At 42.3% G+C, this 20,762-nt stretch overlaps 1 protein-coding gene across 3 annotated transcripts in view; it reads right to left on the bottom strand.

The window, feature by feature from the left end:
- Window positions 1–20,762, bottom strand: part of stxbp1b (syntaxin binding protein 1b) — a 137,159-nt gene that overhangs the window by 81,902 nt on the left and 34,495 nt on the right. For all 3 annotated transcript variants that reach the window (XM_061278631.1, XM_061278630.1, XM_061278628.1), the window contains exons 8-11: window positions 15,492–15,576; window positions 14,228–14,358; window positions 3,710–3,817; window positions 3,502–3,562 (exon numbers count right to left, since the gene is read on the bottom strand). In XM_061278631.1, coding sequence (XP_061134615.1) covers window positions 3,502–3,562; window positions 3,710–3,817; window positions 14,228–14,358; window positions 15,492–15,576 — 385 coding nt within the window. The remainder of the gene's footprint in view (window positions 1–3,501; window positions 3,563–3,709; window positions 3,818–14,227; window positions 14,359–15,491; window positions 15,577–20,762) is intronic.

Here is a 20,762-nt window from a genome sequence, read left to right as displayed (position 1 = left end):
TAGCCTCCCCACAGGCATCAGTGAGAGACTCATGAAGCTCCACCTCCCTATCAGTAACAAGCGCCTACGCCCCGACACTGACCAGCGCAGAAGAAGTGAAAGAGCAGTTTTATACTGACCTGGATGCCCTGTTGTACGCCACACCCTCCAGTGACAAGCTTTTAGTGCTGGGCGATTTCAATGCCAGAGTTCGCAGGGACAGTGACCAGTGGAAAGGTGTGATAGGAAAGCATGGAATAGGGAAAATGAACAACAATGGCTCTATTGAATAGGTTTGCTGAATATGACCTGCAGCTGGCCAACACGACGTTCAGGCAGGCTGATAAGTACAAAACGGCGTGGATGCACCCGCGATCTAAACAATGGCATCTCATAGACTACATCATTACCCGTCAGTGTGACAGCAAAGATGTTCTCTCGACAAGGGCAATGCAAGGTGCAGATTGTTAGACCGACCACAGATTTGTGCGAGCAAAATTTAACATCCATGTAGTCCCTCAACACTGCAAAGGCCCAGAGATTGTCAGACATGCCTTCAACATCGCACACCCTCTATCCAACAGCTACCGTCAAGAATTCCAATCCAGTCTGGATGACAAAATCAATGACAGAGGACCACTGTTAGGCACACCGGAAGGTAAGTGGAACTAATTTAAGGAAGTGGTCACTGAGACCGCCACATCAGTGCTAGGCCCAAAGAAGAGGGTCACCAAGATTGGTTTGATGAAAATGACGAAGCTGTGCAGGCATTGCTGGACGAGAAGAGGAAGGCCTTTATTGACTGGCAAAATCATCCTAATTGTTCTTCAAGAAGTGACAGATATAAAGACTGCAAAGCCAAAACACAGAGAGAACTTCGCAATATGCAGAACGAGTGGTGGGAAAGGAAAGCCAATGAAGTGGAGCTTTATGCTGATACCAACAACTCCACGATGCTGTTCAATGCAATAAAGGCCATATACGGTCTCCCAGCATCAGGAACAGCCCCTCTACTCTCTGCAGACGGTTCTACCATCATCAAGGACAAAGAGGAAATCAATGCAAGGTGGAAGGAGCACTTCAGCCAGTTACTCAACCGACCATCCACTGTCAACCAGTCTGTGTTGGAGCAGATACCACAAAAGCCTACACTAGAGGAACTCAACCTTCCATCTATAGAGGACGAGGTCAGAGCCGCAATAAAGCAGATAAGCTGTGGCAACGCACCAAGGAAAGATGGACTCCTTGCAGAAATCTTCAGGGCTCTGGGACCCTCTGCTTTCAAAGCATTCCAGGACGTCCTCTGTGCAATATGGGAAGAAGACATGCCTGTGGAACTCCGAGATGCTACCATAGTGGCATTATATAAGAACAGAACCAAGGCAGACTGTGGAAACTACAGAGGAATTTCCTTATCATATATTGCCGGCAAGATCCTTGCACGAATACTTCTCAACAGGCTCATCAAACTATTTCTGAAGAAAACCTGCCTGAGGCCCAGTGTGGATTCCGACCTGGCCGTACCTGACATGATTTTCACTGTGCGACAAATTCAAGAGAAGTGCATCGAATAGCAGATGGACCTACACTCAGTGTTCATAGACTTGACAAAGGCAGACTCTCTGGTCTATACTTCTCAAAGTCGGCTGTCTACCAGAATTCACCAAGCTCATACGCCTCTTTCATGACAACACGACAGGCCCTCTCAAATGGAAAACATTCGAACACTTTCGCCATTTCCAAGGGAGTAAAGCAATGCTGCGTGCTTGCACCCGTTCTATTCAAACTGTTCTTTACAAAAGTCCTGCTTCACGCGGTGAAAGATCTGGACCTTTGGGTCTACATAAAATATCACCTTGACGGATCTCTCTTCAACCTCCATCGCCTCTCTGCCTGGACGAAGACTCTTGAGAAACCCATCTTGGAGGCATTGTTTGCCGATAACTATGCCTTCATGGCACACAGGGAGAGCCACCTGCAGAACATTGTCGACCACTTCGCAGAGGCCGTCAAGCTGTTTTGACTGACAATCAGCCTTGGGAAAACAGAGGTCCTGGTCCAGCCATCCCCGAACACTACACGGCCCCAGCCAACAATCACCATTGACGGAACCCAGCTGAACTGCGTGGACAGTTTCAAATACCTGGGCAGCACAATCTCTGCGGATGGATCGCTGGACAAGGACATCACTTCCAGAAACCAGAAAGCTAGCCAAGCGCTTGGCAGACTCAGAGTGAAGGTCCTACAGCAGAAAGGCATTGCACAGTCGACAAATCTGAAGATCTACAAAGCTGTGGTCCTCTCCTCACTTCTGTATGGCTGTGAGACATGGACCCTCTACCGTCAGCATATCAAACAGCTTGAGCAATTCCATAACAGGTTTCTGCGCAGGATTATGAACATCACCTGGTAGGACAGAGTCACCAAAAGGAAGTACTAGATAGAGTTGGCTCAACAAGTATAGAGTCGATACTGCTGAAGGCTCAGATGCGCTAGACAGGCCATGTGATACGAATGGAAGGCAGCCGCTTACCCGGACAAGTCATGTATCGTGAGCTGAAAGAGGGTTCAACAGCAACAAGGACGCCCCAAACTGAGGTACAAGGACACTCTGAAAAGCAATCTGAAGTAGCGTGATATTCAACCACGTCATTTGGAAGTGCATGCTTGTGGCAGAACGGAATGGAGGTCTCTCACTTCCAAAGCAGCCACTGCCTTCGAGAAGGATCGGCGACAGCGTTTAGCTGCATCAAGGGAGAGACATCACAGAGCAGCATCCACCTCAACCCAAAATGCATATTTTAAATGTAGCACCTGCGGGCGCTTATGTGCTTCTAGCTTCGGATTGTGGAGCCACATGCGCAGTCATCGCTGAGAACAGACACAACGTCATCATCTGACCCCTATGGACTACCAAGAAAAGAAAATTGCACATAGAGTACTCGTTTGGTTGTACTTCTTTACAAATATGTACCCAGTTTACAGACTTTCCATTCTACAATGCCACACAAAAAAGTTTCAGATTCAACATGAAAAATGTGTTTGGCTTTTGTATGCCAACAATGGTGTGTTCACCAAGTTGGACTATGAAACTAACAAGATTTTTAGTAAGGCCATGATAGACTGTTGGAGATTAGGTTGGCCATCAATCAAACAAGGGGATACAACTGTTTCTTTACATTTTTAATGTCTTAACTAGGGCCAGAAGAGGAAGCTGTATTGCATGGAAAGTACTCCCACAAGCGCAGAGGAGTACGGAACATGCAATTCAACCCAGTCAATAAACGAAAACTCTAACTGAAGATAAATATTTTCGTCAATGGCTTTTGACCTTTATAGATTTTCACTTTATCTGCGCTGGTGGCAATGGCATACCAACATTTCTTTGAAACTCTTGCAGCTACATTGTGTCCCTTAATTATTCATGATTCTTTCACCTTTGTGCAGGTGAATAAAATAGACTAAAATACAGTCAAATAACAAGAAAGATTGTTCTAAGTAATGTGGATGTTCTTCGTCTACCTTTTCTCCTGTGTTCATTTTTTTGCTGGCAGAAAATTCTTTCAGAGAGCGAGTCACAGCCCTATGGAAACAAGACAAAGACAACATAAATCATGTCAGCATATCCATTAAGAAATACATAAGTAAGCTTCGGTAAATTTCTACTGTTTTACTTGCTCCTTCAAAAATATTTCACATTACCACGTCAAAAAGGGTAATATACACTCACGTTGAAACTTCAGCAATGTGTTTATGTCTCAGAGTCAACCACAGGTCATCATCTTCATCCAGCAACACTTCTTTTGTTCGAGTCTCCCCCATTCCACTGGTCTCAAACCTGACATCGAAATGTATACAATGAGTAGCTGCATTGAGTAAGGTAACACACGGTGGGTATAACGAATACTCTGTTACATAACAATGAAACCATACAGATTACAATTACAAACTGCAGGATCATATGTCTTGATTGGCGCTCCCCAGTTTCTCTCACAACTAAAAACATTCAAGGTATACAATATTGTCAATCAGTTCCCATGACCGGGCAGGATGTGTTACACAAGAATTTCATTGCTCACTGCTACCGTTGTGTTTACTAATAGTCACACTTATGTTATTCTACAATGTAGAACATTGATACGGAGTGTAGAATTTTCAATGGAAAATGGACCACGTCCTATTTATTCATAGATAAGCACGGAAAACCTTTGTGCTTGGTGTGTTTGCAACAGGTTTTGGTATTGAAGGAATATAATATTCGACGCCACTACGAGACTCTTCACAGCGAAAAAGATGACGGCTCGCAAGGACAACTGAGAAGAGATAAGATCAACAAATTGCAGGCAGGTCTGAGGAAACAGCAGTCAACTTTCATCCAGAACCGACAAGTCAGTGAAGCAGGGGTAAAAGCCAACTTCCTGATTGCCAGCAAAATAGCATTAGCATCAACAGTGGCGGCCCTGAGCAATATGGTGCCCTAGGCAAGATTTTCCCTGGATCCCCCTGGCCGTGGTCGTGGTGTGCAGCGTAGGCACCACGCAGACTCGCGGAGGGCTTGACTATGTGGCTTAATGTAAAAGGTAAAATCTAAGGTAAAACAACAAACATTGTACATTGGGTTGAAATAAAGATGTAATGGTTGACTCCCTCCTTGGCCAAAATATTATGACTAGGGTACAATTATTTATTTTATTTATTCGTGGAGTTGATGAGACATTGACTCTTACTGAAGAGTTTCTTGAGTTGGTGCCAATGATGGACACCACAACAGCCAAAGACATGCAGATTTGAAGGGCAAGTTTACCTCCGTAGGTCTGGACAAATTTGATTAGTATCTTCTAGGGTATCCCAAATTACCGTATTGGCCCGAATATAAGACGGTGGGTTTTTTTTGCATTGAAATAAGACTGAAAAAGTGGGGGTCGTCTTACATTCGGGGTCTAGACATTATACCCATTCACAACGCTAGATGGCGTCAGATATCTTTAAAGTGAATGTTGAACTCACTTCCCCAGGCCAAAGTGAACCCATCACGAAGAACAGAGTTTTTGCATTATTTGAATGAGGCAAAATAACATGCTTTTTCTCTCGAATACCGTTTTTTTCCATGTATAGTGCGCCCCCATGTATAGTACGCACCCCTAACAATGGCATGCTGATGCTGGAAAAAAGCTTGTACCCATGTATAATACGCACCCAATTTTTATGAATTTTCTTTAAGTTTTTTTTTAAGTTTTTTTTTTTTTTTTTTTTTTTTTTTTTTAAGTCCCAAAGATCGTCACACACGCAGGGAGGCAATGGGTCCCATTTTTAAAGTCTTTGGTATGGTCTTAACTAGGCTGGATGTCATTTTTTTTGTTGGCGTTGATTTCTCCGACTGCCCCTAAACGCACCACCGCGCTCCGTGCGCACACGGCGGCTCTGTATGGGAGAGACGTTGAAGAGGAATAAAAACACCCTTGGAAACCAAAACTTGCCCCTCGTCGTGACTCGGAGCCGCAACAAATGTTTCGGATTTGTGTAGGGTACATTGTGACAGCAAACGAGCAGGTGATCGAGCAAGCGTCTGATACGAGAGCATTGTGTTTGAAGTGAACAGCAGAGAAGAAAGGAACAAGGCAAAGTGTTGTGAAATAAAATATTACCTGTAATACGCATTTTGTTATTTGCTGATTGAAACTGCTAATTAAACTGTGAATTGAAACTAATAGGTGGAGAACTGAACTCTCGCTCTTTATATAGCTGACGTGTCTTGCGCAACCGTTCTGCGCATCTGTAATGGCGGCCTCCGTATGACGTCCGGTCCGCGATGGAGATTAAAAAACAAACAATATTTGACAATAACACACCATCGAGGATTGCACCATCGCATCAAACGATGTGTCGTCAATTATGAATTTTACTAAGTGTGTTGGGCAGGATGGCTGAATGCGATGCGCGATTGACAACAAACAAGAAGAAAGGTGAGTTTTATTTCGAGGGAGATTTGTCATGTCTCGTCCCCAGTTTTGCTATGTGTCTAGGTTGCCATAGTTTCTGTTCGTGTCACCCCGCTCTTCCTGTGTCACCTCAATCGATGTAACGTGTTTTGTATTTAAGTCCTGTCTGCCCCTCGCTCACCGTTGGATCATTGCATGTGTTACTGTCATTCTGTACCTGTCTTTGGTAATGTCACCCTGTCTTTTTGTTCCACGACTTTGTCGGTCAGTCCTGTTGTTGGTTTTGTTGTACCATGACTTTATTTAAAAAAAAAAAAAAAAATTTTAAAAAAAAAAATATATATATTTTTTTCTTTGTACCCATGTATAATACGCACCCCAGATTTTAGGACAATAAATTAGTAAAATATTGCGCACTATACACGGAAAAAAACGGTATATTATAATCATTTGTTTCAGATGTACTGTAATTATTTTCTGTATAAAAATTTAATTTGGTGTTCAAATAGTCTTTTTTCAAACTTGAGCCTTGAAAAAGAGGGTGTCTCGGGGGGTTTTGCTGATGAAACGGTGCCTGTTTCAGATAATTTTACATGTGCAACAAATATCAGATTCCCATGGTCGTATCGTCCCACCGCGCTAACAAACATTCGAGAGGTGATGTCAGGCCTAGAGAACACAATCTTACTCGAGAACACAATCTTACTCGAGAACACAATCTTACTCGCATCTCGTTTAAATATCCTTCGATAGATACGCACCCTGATCGACCGATTACACTTAAACTCGGTTTTATGAATATTAGATCGCTTCATACGAAAGCAGTTCTCGCTAGGGGTGTAACGATACATCGATACACATCGATTAATCAATATAATGCTCTACGATCTATTGGCATCGATGCTAAACGTAAACATCGATTTATATCGCCGTGTTTGACCTCGGACATTAGACGCGACTTTATTTTGAAATCCAGTTCATTGTTGCTTGCTTCTTCTTTCCGGGAGCAGTGCGCCCGGCGTTGTTGTGTTGTGAGCAGAACAGGCACGTGAAAGGGGAGTCGACAACTAGTACGCGGCTCCTGGGCTGGTGCTATGGCTAGTGTCTAAAAAGACGAGGAAATTTGCTCCCCTTTAGGCTTCAAGTCATTCGTTTGGAAGCACTTTGGATTCCAAAGAAAAGATGGCTCAACCGACAAGACACGTGCAGTTTGTAAATCCTGCCATGCGGTGATCAAATATTCAGGGAGCACAAATCTCGCCGCACATTTAAGAAAAAATCAATCGTAGAGCACTATATCGCGATATATCGTGAATGAATCGCAGCAGGCTTTAAGATATAGGCAAATATCGTATCGTAGTTCTTTGTATCGATATTATATCGTATCGTGACAAAACCCGCGATTATACACCCCTAGTTCTCGTTAATGACCTCATCACGGAACCGCTTAACGAGGCCTCGCCTCCAAATTTTGTGAGCTCGCACGTGGCGCGTCCTCGAAAAAAGGGTGGGGGTGTCGTAATTCCAAGCTTAGATTTAGGCCTCGTTCGATCAACGTATTTAAAACATTTGAAGTTCTCACTGTCCGATCCACCGCTTTACCGTCATTTTATCTTGCTGTTATTTAACGTCCACCCGGGGCTTACTCTGGCTTCCTGGATGAATTTTCAGAATTCGTGGCTGATCTAGTAACCAATGCGGATAATATGATTATCATGGGCGATTTCAACATCCACATGAATTTACCGTCAGACCCACTTACTTCGGCGTTTCAGACTTTAACTGATACGTTTGGTTTTACGCAAGCCGTACAGGCAGCAACGCATAAGAATGGAAATACCATAGATCTGGTATTATCCCGAGGACTTGCAACCTCAAATATAGCAGTACTGCCATACACTACTGTTCTGTCTGATCATTACTTAATAAAATTAGAAATTCTTCAAAGACAAGAGAGCAATCAGAATTACAGGAGCCGTAATTTTAACTCCATGACTGCAACTGCGCTATCTGAGTTACTGTCGCCGGCAACCGCTATATTTCCCGCATACACCGGCTCTATTGATAATCTTGTAAATGAATTCAATGCAACATTGTTAAATACCATTGACTCTGTGGCGCCGTTACGTCTGAAAACTCGCCGTAGATTGCCTACTCCGTGGTTCACAGATGAAACGCGTACGCTTAAGCAATTATGTAGAAAGCATGAGCGCAGATGGCGTCTAACCAAACTTGAAGTTTCCCATCAGGCATGGCAGGATAGCCTCCTGAAATATAAAGATGCGCTTAGCTTAGCAAAAACTCGGTATTTTTCGCAAGTTATTAATCTCAATAAAAACAATCCGAAACACCTATTTGATACAGTGGCAAAGCTGACTCTACGCCAGCCGACCCCCGATAGTTCCTTCCACTCAGCTGAGGAGTTCATGAAATTTTTTGCTCAAAAGATTGAATCCATTAGGGACAAGATCAAGAATACCATTCCAATCGCTCGGTCGAGCCCGCCGTTTACCAACGCTGATGATCATGCAACAACGCTCAAATTTTAAAAGCGTGTCCCTTGAAAGGCTTACACAATTGGTTAGTGCGGCTAAACAAACAACATGTTCACTCGACCCTCTTCCAGCCAAACTACTTAAAGAATTATTTCAAATTTTAGGACCGTCCGTCTTAAATATAATCAATCTGTCTGTCTCCTCTGCGATAGTGCCAACAGCCTTTAAAACCGCTATCATTAAACCGTTACTTAAGCGACCAAATCTTGACCCGGACTGTCTCAGTAATTATAGGCCAGTTTCAAACCTCCCATTCATAGCAAAACTTCTTGAAAAAGTAGTAGCGCAGCACCTTATTGATTACATGGTCGCCAATAATCGATATGACTCTTTTCAGTCTGGTTGTAGAGCTAATCATTCCACTGAGACAGCACTTGCTAAAGTGACTAACGATCTCCTCATAGCTATGGATTCAAACACTTCATCTGTATTGTTATTACTCGATCTTAGTGCTGCCTTCGACACTGTAGACTTCGATATTTTATTAGGGCGTCTTAAAAGTTGTGTTGGTATTTCAGGGTCAGCACTAGGCGGGTTCCATTCCTATCTAGCAGACAGGACGCACCGAGTGGTCCATGGCAATACGTCCTCTAAGCTCTATAATGTTACGTGTGGTGTCCCACGGGGATCGGTACTCGGACCAATTCTATTTAATATTTATATGATTCCGCTTGGGGACATAATACGTAAATATAATATTAGTTTTCAATGCTACGCGGAAGACACCCAATTATATATGCCGTTATCGATGACAGATTGTTGTAAACTTGAGGCGTGCCTTGCGGAGATCAAGCAATGGATGTCTCTCAACTTCCTTCGTCTTAACCCAGATAAAACTGAGATGTTGATAATTGGTCCAACTCGTTATCAACACTGATTCAAGGAAACCGCTATAACTATAGATAACTGTACTATCACTCAGGGCAATACTGTAACTAATCTCGGGGTAATATTTGCCCAAACTCTCTCCTTTCAAAAGCACATTAAGAATATAACCAGAATTGCATTTTTTCACCTTCGTAATATTGCAAAGATTCATCCGATCCTCTCGACCGGTGATGCGGAAACTATTATACATGCGTTCGTCACGTCGCGCCTGGACTACTGTAATGTACTATTCTCTGGTCTTCCTAAATCGCGCATCAAAAATCTACAGTTAATCCAAAATGCTGCTGCAAGGCTGCTCTCACGGACAAGAAAATCTGATCACATTACCCCAATATTAGCCAACTTACATTGGGTCCCGGTCCATTTAAGATGTGACTTCAAGGTTCTTCTATTAACCTATAAATCACTGCATGGCTTAGCGCCTTCATATCTCGTCGACCTAATTGTTCCTTATGTTCCGTCTCGTAACCTTCGTTCGCAAAACGCTACCCTTTTAGCGACACCGAGGGCCAAGAAAATGTCTGCAGGGTCTAGAGCATTTTCTATTTGGGCTCCAGAGCTTTGGAATGCCCTACCAATGGATATTAGGACTGCTACCTCAGTAGAAACATTTAAGACACGTTTAAAGACACATTTCTATGACATGGCCTTTAACTAACCTGTAGTGGCCGATTTGGCTGGAGTTTGTTTTCTCTCTTCTTTTAAAAAGATAAAAAAAAAACAGCTAAAAACCCACAGAAGAACACACACAGACATAATCATTTACGTTTAGCGGCATTCAATGTGACTACCGCTGTGGGGTAAAAACTGTTGGCGAATCTGCTAGTCCTTGACCTAATTGATCTATAGCGTCTGCCTGATGGCAACAGTTCAAAAAGGGAGTGGCCAGGGTGGGAAGTGTCCTTCAGAATGTTCTGTTTTTTTGAGACAGCGGGTTCTATGTAGGCCTTCCATTTGTGCCCTCTCTGCATCCATTTCAACCTGGTGATCCTGAAAGGGGGATCCTTCCATCTGTGGTCCCTTCTCAAGGTTTCTAGTTTTCCCCTGGTAGGGTTTTTTCTAACCCTTGCCCTTTTGGGGGCTTAAGATCAGGGGATGCTTTGAGAATAATTGTCAATTTTTGTCTATGTGAAGCCCTTTGAGACTGCTTGTGATTTAGGGCTATACAAATAAACTTGACTTGACTCTTATAATCAGGGTTGTCTTATATTCGGGCCAATACGGTAACAGCCCTGGCTGCTAATAGTTTGTGCTTGTTTGGGACAACCTACCTTTGTGAACAAATTTTCTCAGTAATGAATATCAATAAAACAAAAATGCGTTCAAGGCTCACAAACAAACACTTAAATGACCTTCTGAAAGTGACAGCTAGTCAGGACATGGCACCTGATATTGATGCACTTGTACAGGCCAAAAGATGGCAAGCATCAGGAACAAAAACAAGTCCAGGCTAGTCTCATGCCTTTAAAATGGTGCCTGTTTGCATTGAAAAAATACAGCTCTGTGAAGATGAATCCTTACTGTGGTGATTAAAAAAGTGTGCAGTTTAATGTTAGTCAGCAACTTCACTACAAAAAAGTATGGCGGATTTCTACTGTTCATGCAACTCCATGAATGTTCAATATGTATTGTATGTGTATGTGTCTTTCATGAATGAAGTTTCCACATATACAGGACATGTGAATGCTTTCTTCTTTACACATTCTACTTATTCCACCCACTTTTTTGATGCTTAACAACTTCCACATAATTCATCCGATTCACCTCATTCCAAATATTCACGCCACGCGCGCTTGTATTTTTCTCATTCCAAATACAACTGTTCATCTTAGGCCTACCTATTCCAAAACATCCCACTTACTAAAAATTAAAAAATTTCAACTTTAAAATTCACGCCAAATTTTACAAAATGTACCACTCAAATAAAAATGGTTCATGGTTAATTAGGTAAGACCCTATTCAGACTATGGCAAACAAGCATGGTATCTTGATACCTGAAGCTCCTCAATTGTGTGTCATTGTGGGAGTGTTCAGGTGTATCACACAGAAGAGACTGAATATGTGTCGATTTCATTAAAAGGGGACAATGCATGTTAAGCAACATTATTCAAGGTACAGTGATCCCGCACCACTTCATGCTTCACCTATTGGGGCCTCGGTTCATGTCATATGTCATGTCAACATATATTGCGGCTATATTCGGTGCATCGCGGATTTTATCACTTGGAGCGCGGGGCTTTGTTTGCCCATATGACCTTACAGCACACGACTGGCCGGTCGTAGAGACGAGACCAATGGGAACATGTTGATCTGTAGCCTTGCCTCTGATTGGCATAGAGCTGTAAGAGCAGTTTTAACTGCGCTTTATCTCAGCCTCCCGCTACGTAACCACTTCGTTCGCATCAACACAACCAGCAGCATCTCTGATTTGTGCTTCATTTTGTCACGAACGTGGCAGGACAACCAAATGCATCACAGGCTCTTTAGTTTAAAGGAGACAAGGAGGATTGGAATGCCGCCAGAGCAGGACAATAAGACAAGCTGACGAGCCAGTCAGCGAGCGCGCATCGTATGTCATTAAAGCAGACGGGCATAGCAATCTCGTGGTCGGGGCCAGGCAGAAGGTCAAGCCAAACAGAATCCAGAACAGACCATAAAAACAGGGTTTCGCAAAACAGTGAATCAGTAAACACGCATCGCGCTATACACAACCGGGAATCAGGTGGCATAGCAAAACCAGGTGGCAGGCATACGTGTATCGAGGCAGACGAACCACCGCAGACTGACGGACTTACAGGGTTTAAATACGCGCCCTAATCAGCCGGTAACAAGGGGACAGGTTGCAGCGATCAACACTGATTAGCGCGAGCATCTCCGTATTGGATATGCGCAGACCAGCGCTAGCACGGCGATAGAGCGGATGTGTTTACGGTAGTTCCTTTTTTTTTTGTACCTTTGTGACTTTTAGTGAAGTCAGTTTAATGTTAACATTTTAAAAAGTGTTTAAGAATACAATTACCGTTTTTTTCCGTGTATAGTGCGCCCCCATGTATAATACGCACCCTAAAAATGGCATGCTGATGCTGGAAAAAAGCCTGTACCCATGTATAATACGCACCCAATTTTTATGAATTTTCTTTTATGAAATTTTTCGTTTTTTTTTTTTTTTTTTTTTTTTTAAAGTCCCAATGATCGTCACACACGCAGGGAGGCAATGGGTCCCATTTTTATAGTCTTTGGTATGGTCTTAACTAGGCTGGATGTAATTTTTTTTGTTGGCGTTGATTTCTCCGACTGCCCGTAAACGCACCACCGCGCTCCGTGCGCGCACGGGAAAGAGGCGTGCGGACGTGAAAAAGGCGGCTCTGTATGGGAGAGACGTTGAAGAGGAATAAAAACACCCTTGGAAACCAAAACTTGCCCCTCGTCGTGACTCGGAGCCGCAACAAATGTTTCGGATTTGTGTAGGGTACATTGTGACAGACAGCAAACGAGCAGGTGATCGAGCAAGCCTTGTCTGATACGAGACCATTGCGCTCGTATGGAGCGTGTTTGAAGTGAACAGCAGAGACGAAAGGAACAAGGCAAAGTGTTGTGAAATAAAATATGACCGTTATCAAATAAAAATGATACGCATTTTGTTATTTGCTGATTGTACTAAACTATCACATTCATTGTCAGTCAAGAAGAGAAGAGATTGCTGAAGCCTTCGCTGTATCAAATTGATTTTTTTTCTTCCTCCAGAGTCTTATGTTTGACTCATTGACGTCAAATTGGCGCGCAGCTGCCCTATTGCCTAATTCTTCTGCCACTTCAATGACTTTCTTTCGAAATGCTAAAGTATAACTTGCTCTCTTATCCATTCTAATGAAACTGCTAATTAAACCGAACTCTCGCTAATTAGTAAATAGCTGACGTGTCTTGCGCATCCGTTCTGCGCAGCTGACCCATAGTGCGCATGTCATACTGCTTCCGCGCATGCACAGTCATACTGCTTCTGCATGACGTCCGGTCCGCGATGGAGATTAAAAAACAAACAATATTTGACAATAACACACCATCAAGGATTGCACCATCGCATCAACCGATGTGTCGTCAATTATGGATTTTTTTGACTAAGTGTGTTGGGACAAGATGGCTGAATGCGATGCGCGATTGACAACAAACAAGAAGAAAGGTGATTACAAGTTTTATTTCGGGGGAGATTTGTCATGTCTCGTCCCCAGTTTTGCTATGTGTCTAGGTTGCCATAGTTTCTGTTCGCGTCGCCCCTCTCTTCCTGTGTCACCTCAATCGATGTAACGTGTTTTGTATTTAAGTCCTGTCTGCCCCTCGCTCACCGTCGGATCATTGCATGTGTTACTGTCATGATGTCTGTTTGCTTTCTGTTCCTGTCTTTGGTAATGTCACCCTGTCTTTTTGTTCCACGACTTTGTCGGTCAGTCCTGCTGTTGGTTTTGTTTTCTAAAAAAAATAAAATAAAAAAAATAAAAAATAAAATTAAAAAAATTTTGTACCCATGTATAATGCGCACCCCAGATTTTAGGACAATAAATTCGTTAAATTTTGCGCACTATACACGGAAAAAAACGGTACGTGTTTAAAAAAAACTGCGGATATCGTAAAAATATTGATTCCACATTGTAAATTTTCACCTATCGTCTTGGAACGATTTATCAGCAATAAATGAGAGATCACTGGAAATACACCCGAAACTAAACAAATTTTCTTTGACGAAGTCATTTTCTATAAATAAGGGCATACTTAATTATCGATTATTAAAAGAACTTGCAAACCTTTCAGGGATCCAAATTCTTATCTGAATTCTGTGTGTGTCTATGCCTGCGTGCGTGGATGCCTATATACCTATAGACATCGTTCTCAATGCCAAGCAGGTCGTAGGCCATTGCCTGAAGAGTGAGCTCATGTAGAAGCGGTGACACTGGATCAAATCCTCGGTCCAGAATGATAAGTTGACTCCGACACTTATCAGGTCCCTGGGGAAAACCGGTACAGAAACAAGATGATATACATTACACAGGGATTCAGCAGAGTAACATTATATCAAAACAATGATAAAATCACTGATAATTTTGAAGAACCAAGTCTGTACTTCAAAAGGCTGTGCTTATACTACTGTGTAGGAATGTGTAATATAATATGTATTTCCAAAATAATTGTCAGACAGGAAGACATTGGTAAATACCACAACATTCTTTTTTGAAGTAGAATCTGAAAGATTAGGATTAACAGATTAAGTACCTAAAAAATGTATCACAGCCTCCAAACATCCTGCTGATGTATAGAAGGACAAATCTTTGCATAGTGTCCACATTGTGGCAGCTCAACATAAATGTTATCAACTCATTACTGTTTCTTCAAGGTAGTATGTGTGGGTAATGTAAATGTATGTACCGTATTTTCCGCACTATTAGGCGCACTTAAAAACTTACATTTTACTAAAAAAAACACAGTGCGCCTTATAATGCAGAGCGCCTTATATATGGATCAATTGATGAATTTGTTGATCCATACTGGTTGTACATAGTGCTCTGCCAAAATGTTTCAGTACGTTTTAGTACGACTAGTATATTACAAGGTCGCATCGCTTCCCAACATTAGGGCAACTGTAGTCAGGGGGCGTCACTGAATAGCTGTTGTACCCGCGGGGCTATTTCATTTCAAAATAGGCTGCTCTGTTAATGTTTTGAGTAAATTTACAGATTGATATGGAAGGGAAACATAGGTAAGCAGTACCAGTGTTAGATCGAATTTATGTCAGTTCTGATCATTTTATAGGAGATTGTTTGAGAAACGCGATTGTTTACAGAGGGCTCATAGGTTATTGGCTAGTGGATGCATACCGCAACCCTAGTCAACCTCAGTTTGTTGCAGTATAGCTTCTATTTTATGCGCCTTTTAATCCGGTGCGCCCTATATATGAAATAATTTCTAAAATAAAAAATTCATTGAGGGTGCGCTTTATAATCCAGTGCGCCTTTTGGTGCGAAAAATACGGTAGGTATTTGTAACATTTACTTCTATATTGGCTTTACTTTTGGTTCATAGGTTAATATTTTGAAAAAAACATTTCTACTTTTGCTTCTTTGTTTTTATCGACATCTCCCACCTCCCCCATGCTGGGGTCATCAGCCTTGTAGCCATCCAGCTTGTCCTGTAGCATTTGGGCCAGAACGGCACAGTCTTTGTACTCTCTGAATAACACACGCAAACAAATAAATAAAATAGTTACAGTAACATTTTGGGAGAGTTTTTTTCCCCAAAATGTAGTGTTCCCCAAAATACCGTAATTTCCGGACTATAAACCGCTACTTTTCAAGTTTTGAACCCTGCTGCTTGTTGTCCGGTGCAGCGTATTCCTGGATTTGTTGTGATTTTTGTGATGACTTGATCACTTATACACTCGTAAAAAGGCTGTAGACCACTGTTGTACGGCACCACTTTGCTGGGCGGAGGGATATGTGACACGGTCACTGGGGAGAAGAGCGGTGTGTTGATCGCATGTCCATCAACCAGGCAAATAGTGCCGTATAATTCACACAAAGAAGAGACAGAACAAGATCAAGACGGTCATTACAAAAGAAAGGAAGCTTTTATAAAGGAAGCTTTCATTCACAAACCCTCATTTTAGGGCGACAAAAGAAATGCATATGATGCCGCTTTTAAGTTAAAGGCAGTCGATTTGGCTTTTAACATGCACTGTAGAGGTTTCTTCCGGCCTCTAGGGGGCACTGGGCTATAGTTGATGAAATCTTGTTGCGTCACCCTTTACTTTATTTGTTTCCTGGTCACGTCTACTCTGGAGCTATACGTGTAGCTCGCTAGTTTAATATAACTTGGTGCTTTGTGCGTGAATAAAATTTGCATGAACCAACCCTCATCATGGAAAATGCTAGAAGAAATGCATAAAAGCGACAACGAAAGAGAGACTGATATGGAAGAAGTGTGGCGAAGTATATTTGACGCTATTCCAATCGGACACTGAGGAGAAAGACTGTGGTTTCAGTGCACAAGAGGAAGATGAAGACGTCTCTCAGTGAGTTTTACTGGTATATTTTTAACCAGCCCTGTTAGTGCTGTGCTACCGTGTTGCTGCTTTGTTACCGTTGCGTCTAAGTGACTTTTACTGGTATGTTCTTTTATCCATCCCTATTCGCACTGTTACTTCCGTGTTGCTGCGTCATTACTGCCCGTCACAGGCAGTGTTTGGAAAGAAAAGAAGGTATGTCATTAAAATTTTAAAAAGGCTTTCTGTGTAACGTCTTTCTTTGTAAATAACTCCCGTGCACATGTGGCTTTTCAAAGTCAAAGTCAAAGTCTGCTTTATTGTCAACATCTTCACATGCCGAGACACACAAAGACATCGAAATTACGTTTTCCCTATCCCACGGTGACAAGACATATTACACGATAGACACACAAGTAAACAACGCAATATAAAAAACAAGAAGGCACAAACAATAAATAAGAGTAACAATAAATAATAAATAAATAGATAACACAACGAATAAAAGCCAGTGTGCATACAGACAGAAAAAGTACAGGACGCTACGCAGAACGGGGAAGCAAGTTCAGCAGGGGTCCCCAAACTTTTTCCTGTGAGGGCCACATAACCTTTCCCTTCTCTGATGGGGGGCCGGTGTCAGTTTGTAACAGAAAAAGTGTGACGATCGTAGGGGAGCTTAAAAAATTTCTTGTTTTCCAGAAAGCCACACATAACCAAATAATGGTTATTTAATAACCCTTTCCAGGTTCTTTACAGAAAAAAAGTCAGGAAACAAATAATAACACTATTAATGAAATAAATAATAACTAAATCACCCTCTCTGAGTTCTTCACAGAAAAAACAACTAAAAAAATAACTAAATAACTATCTCTGGGTTCTTCATAGAAAAAAAACCATGGAACATTAACTTTCTGTTGTGCCATGCACAATCTTAACAGATAAAAGTTCAGCTCAGTTGTCAGAGCAGAACCTCTCTGACACATATGAGCAGTCTCTTAAAGTTCTTGTGTTCCTTCCTTATAATCCTTTTGTAGGTTCCAGTAGGCTTGTAGACACCGCTGTCTTTTTTGTTAAAGTTTGATAGTGCGTCATAGTCTGGAGTAAAATTTGTTGTGGTAATTCTTAGGCGAGATCCGAGGTGTTGGTCCGTTTACCTCGATCTGTGACGGGTAGATTTTGACGTTCATGTGGCTGAAACTGCATCTGAAAGCTCAGCGCGCGAATTACAAGAATGCTGTCGTCACAGCCCACGCTCTAGATTCGGGACTGATACAAATAGAGCGCGAGTGCGCCATGTCCGTACACGCACTTGTGAGTGTGCACCGAGCTTTCTGACACGGCTTCCGGTAGTAAATGCGCAGGCGAGCGCTTCCCCATCTACTGGGGAAACGCAGTCATTGCAGGCAAAATGACCAAAAAAAAAAGTTTAATAATACAATTTGTTCAGGCTTGGCGGGCCGGATTAAACGGTCCCGTGGGCCGTATCCGGCCCGCGGGCCGTAGTTTGGTGACCACTGAAGTTCAGGATCCTGACTGCCTGGAGTATGAAGCTGTTTGAGAGTCTGGTGGTGCGCGAGCGCAGGCTTCTGTACCTCTTCCCAGAGGGCAGAAGCTCGAACAAAGAGTGAGCGGGGTGACTCACATCACTCACAATCGTGGTCGCCTTGCGGGTGAGATGGGAGGTGTAAATGTCCTTCAAGGAGGGGAGCGAAGCACCAATAATCTTACCAGCCGTGTTCACTATGCGCTGCAGGGCCTTACAAACCGGATTGTTTGTTGGGAAATTGTGTAAAATGTAAATAAAAACAAAATACAACGATTTGAAAATCCTTCTCAACCCATATTCAATTGAATACACTACAAAGACAACATATTGAAGGTTCAAACTGATAAACTTAATTGGTTTTTTGCCAAATTATAACTTGGAATTTCATGGCTGCAGCACGTCCAATTGAAATTGGGAAAAGTGGCAACAAATACTGAGAAAGCTGAGAAAAGCTGATCAAACACCTATTTGGAACATCCCACATGTGATCAGGGGAATTGGGAACAGGTGGGTACCATGATTGGGTATAAAAGGAGCCTCCCCAAACATGCTCAGTTATTCACAAGCAAGGATGGGGCAAGGTTCACCACTTTGTCCACAACTGCATGAGAAAATAGTTGAACAGTTTAAAAACAACATTTCTCAAAGCAAAATTGCAAGGAATTTAGGGATTTCAACATCTACGGTCCATAATATCATCAAAAGGTTCAGAGAATCTGGTGAAATCACTGCACGTAAGCGCCACGGCCGGAAACCAAGACTGAATGACTGTTACCTTCGATCTCTCAGACGGTACTGCCTTGAAAGCTGAGTGTGTAAAGGATATCACTAAATGGGCTCAGGAAAACTTCAGAAAACCACAGTAAATACATTTCGTCACTACATCAGTAAGTGCGGGTTAAAACTCTACCATGCAAAGCAAAAGCCGTTCATGAACAACATCCAAAAACACCGCCGGGTTCTCTGGGCCCAAGCTCATGTAAAATGGACCGATGCACAATGCAAAAGTGTTTGTGGTCTGATGAGTCCACTTTTCAAATTGTTTTTGGAAACACTGGACGTTGTGTGCTTCGGACCAAAGACAAAGGGGACCATCCGGACTGTTATCAACGCAAAGTTCAAAAGCCAGCATCTCTGATGGTATGGGGGTGCATTAGTTCCCATGGCATGGGTGACTTACATTTCTGTGAAGGCAACATAAATGCTGACAAGTACATACAGATTTTGGAGCAACATATGCTGCCATCCAAGCGATGTCTTTTTCATGGATGCCGCTGCTTATTTCAGCAAGATAATCCCAAACCAGATTCTGCACGTGTTACAATAGCGTGGCTTCAAAATAAAAGAGTCCAGGTTCTCCCCTCGCCCACTTGCAGTCCAGACCTGTCTCCCGTTGAAAATGTTTGGCGCATTATGAAGCGTAAAATACGACAATGAAGACCGTGGACTGTTGAACAACTGAAGTGGTTCATTAAGCAAGAATGAGAAAGAATAACACATGAGAAGCTAAGAGAATTAGTCTCCTCTCTTCCAAAACTTTTATTGAGTGTTATTAAAAGGAAAGGTGATGTAACGAAGTGGTAAACATGCCCTTTCCCAACTTCTACTGCACGTGTTGCAGCCATGAAATTCCAAGTTAATTATTATTTGAAAAATAAAATAAAATTTATGAGTTTGAGCATTAAATATGTTGTCTTTGTAGTGTATATTCAATTGAATATAGGTTGTAAAGGATTTTCATATTGTATTTTGTTTTTATTTACATTTTACACAATTTCCCAACTTCAACTGAAACCGGTTTGTAGTACGATGCGTCTTAGTTATGAACAAAACAAAATTTTCCGCGATTTCTCTGCTGGTGCGGCTTATAAGCAGGTGAGATTTAAAGTCCAGAAATTACGGTAGTAAAACTATCATGGTCATTCAGTGCTAAAAGCGCTCATAGCTCTGCATGCAATTTAAACAAAAACAGATCAAGCATCACTGCTTTTCACCTGGATGAGAAGAGTGCCCTCTTCGGGAGTACATTTTTTCTGTATTCATCACTCTTTTTACTCATTCATCTTCCGTACTGCTTATCATGAAGGTCACGGGCGTGCTGGAGCCTATCCCAGCAGTCTTTGGACGGTAGGCGTGTACACTCTGAACTAGTTGCCAGCCAATCACAGGGCACATAGAGACAAACAACCATTCACACTCACAATCTCATGTTCCGGCAATTTGGAGTGGTCAGTCGGCCTACCATGTATGCTTTTGGAATGTGGGAGCAACTTGGCATACCCGGAGAAAACCCACACAGCCACGGGGAGTACACACAAACGCCAAATAGGAAGGCCGGAGCCGCAATCAAACGCTGCACCTCTAAACTGTGAGGCGGACGTGTGAACCAGCGCTCCAACGTGCTGCCTTGCATTCATCACTATTTAAAAAAAAAGAAGAAAAAAATGCTGACCTCTTATCATCTCATCTTTTTGCACTAAGCTCTCATTTTGCTCAATGCAAGCCACCACTCCAAACAGGTCTCCCTTGGACCCACAACATCAAAAAAACAGATCATGACAGTGCTTCATTATCATCTACAGTAGTTTAGCTGGTTTGGGGATTCAAGTGACCACTCAAACATGTATTCATTGTGCTACTATAGAGAGCAAGGAAGCTGCATTCTCTAACAGCATTTTATTACCCAAATTTACATGATGTTTATAAAATCATAGTTTATATTTGGCCAGAGCGTTCATGCTGCATTACTTACTTACTTGACTTAGATGTTATTACAATGGTTGCTCAATGGTGTTAAAAGGTATTTGCTCACTTTGTGATTTCTTTCT

Source organism: Syngnathus typhle, linkage group LG5 (assembly GCF_033458585.1).
Source record: "Syngnathus typhle isolate RoL2023-S1 ecotype Sweden linkage group LG5, RoL_Styp_1.0, whole genome shotgun sequence".
NCBI lineage: Eukaryota > Metazoa > Chordata > Actinopteri > Syngnathiformes > Syngnathidae > Syngnathus > Syngnathus typhle.
This window is presented reverse-complemented; position numbering and strand designations above follow the sequence as displayed.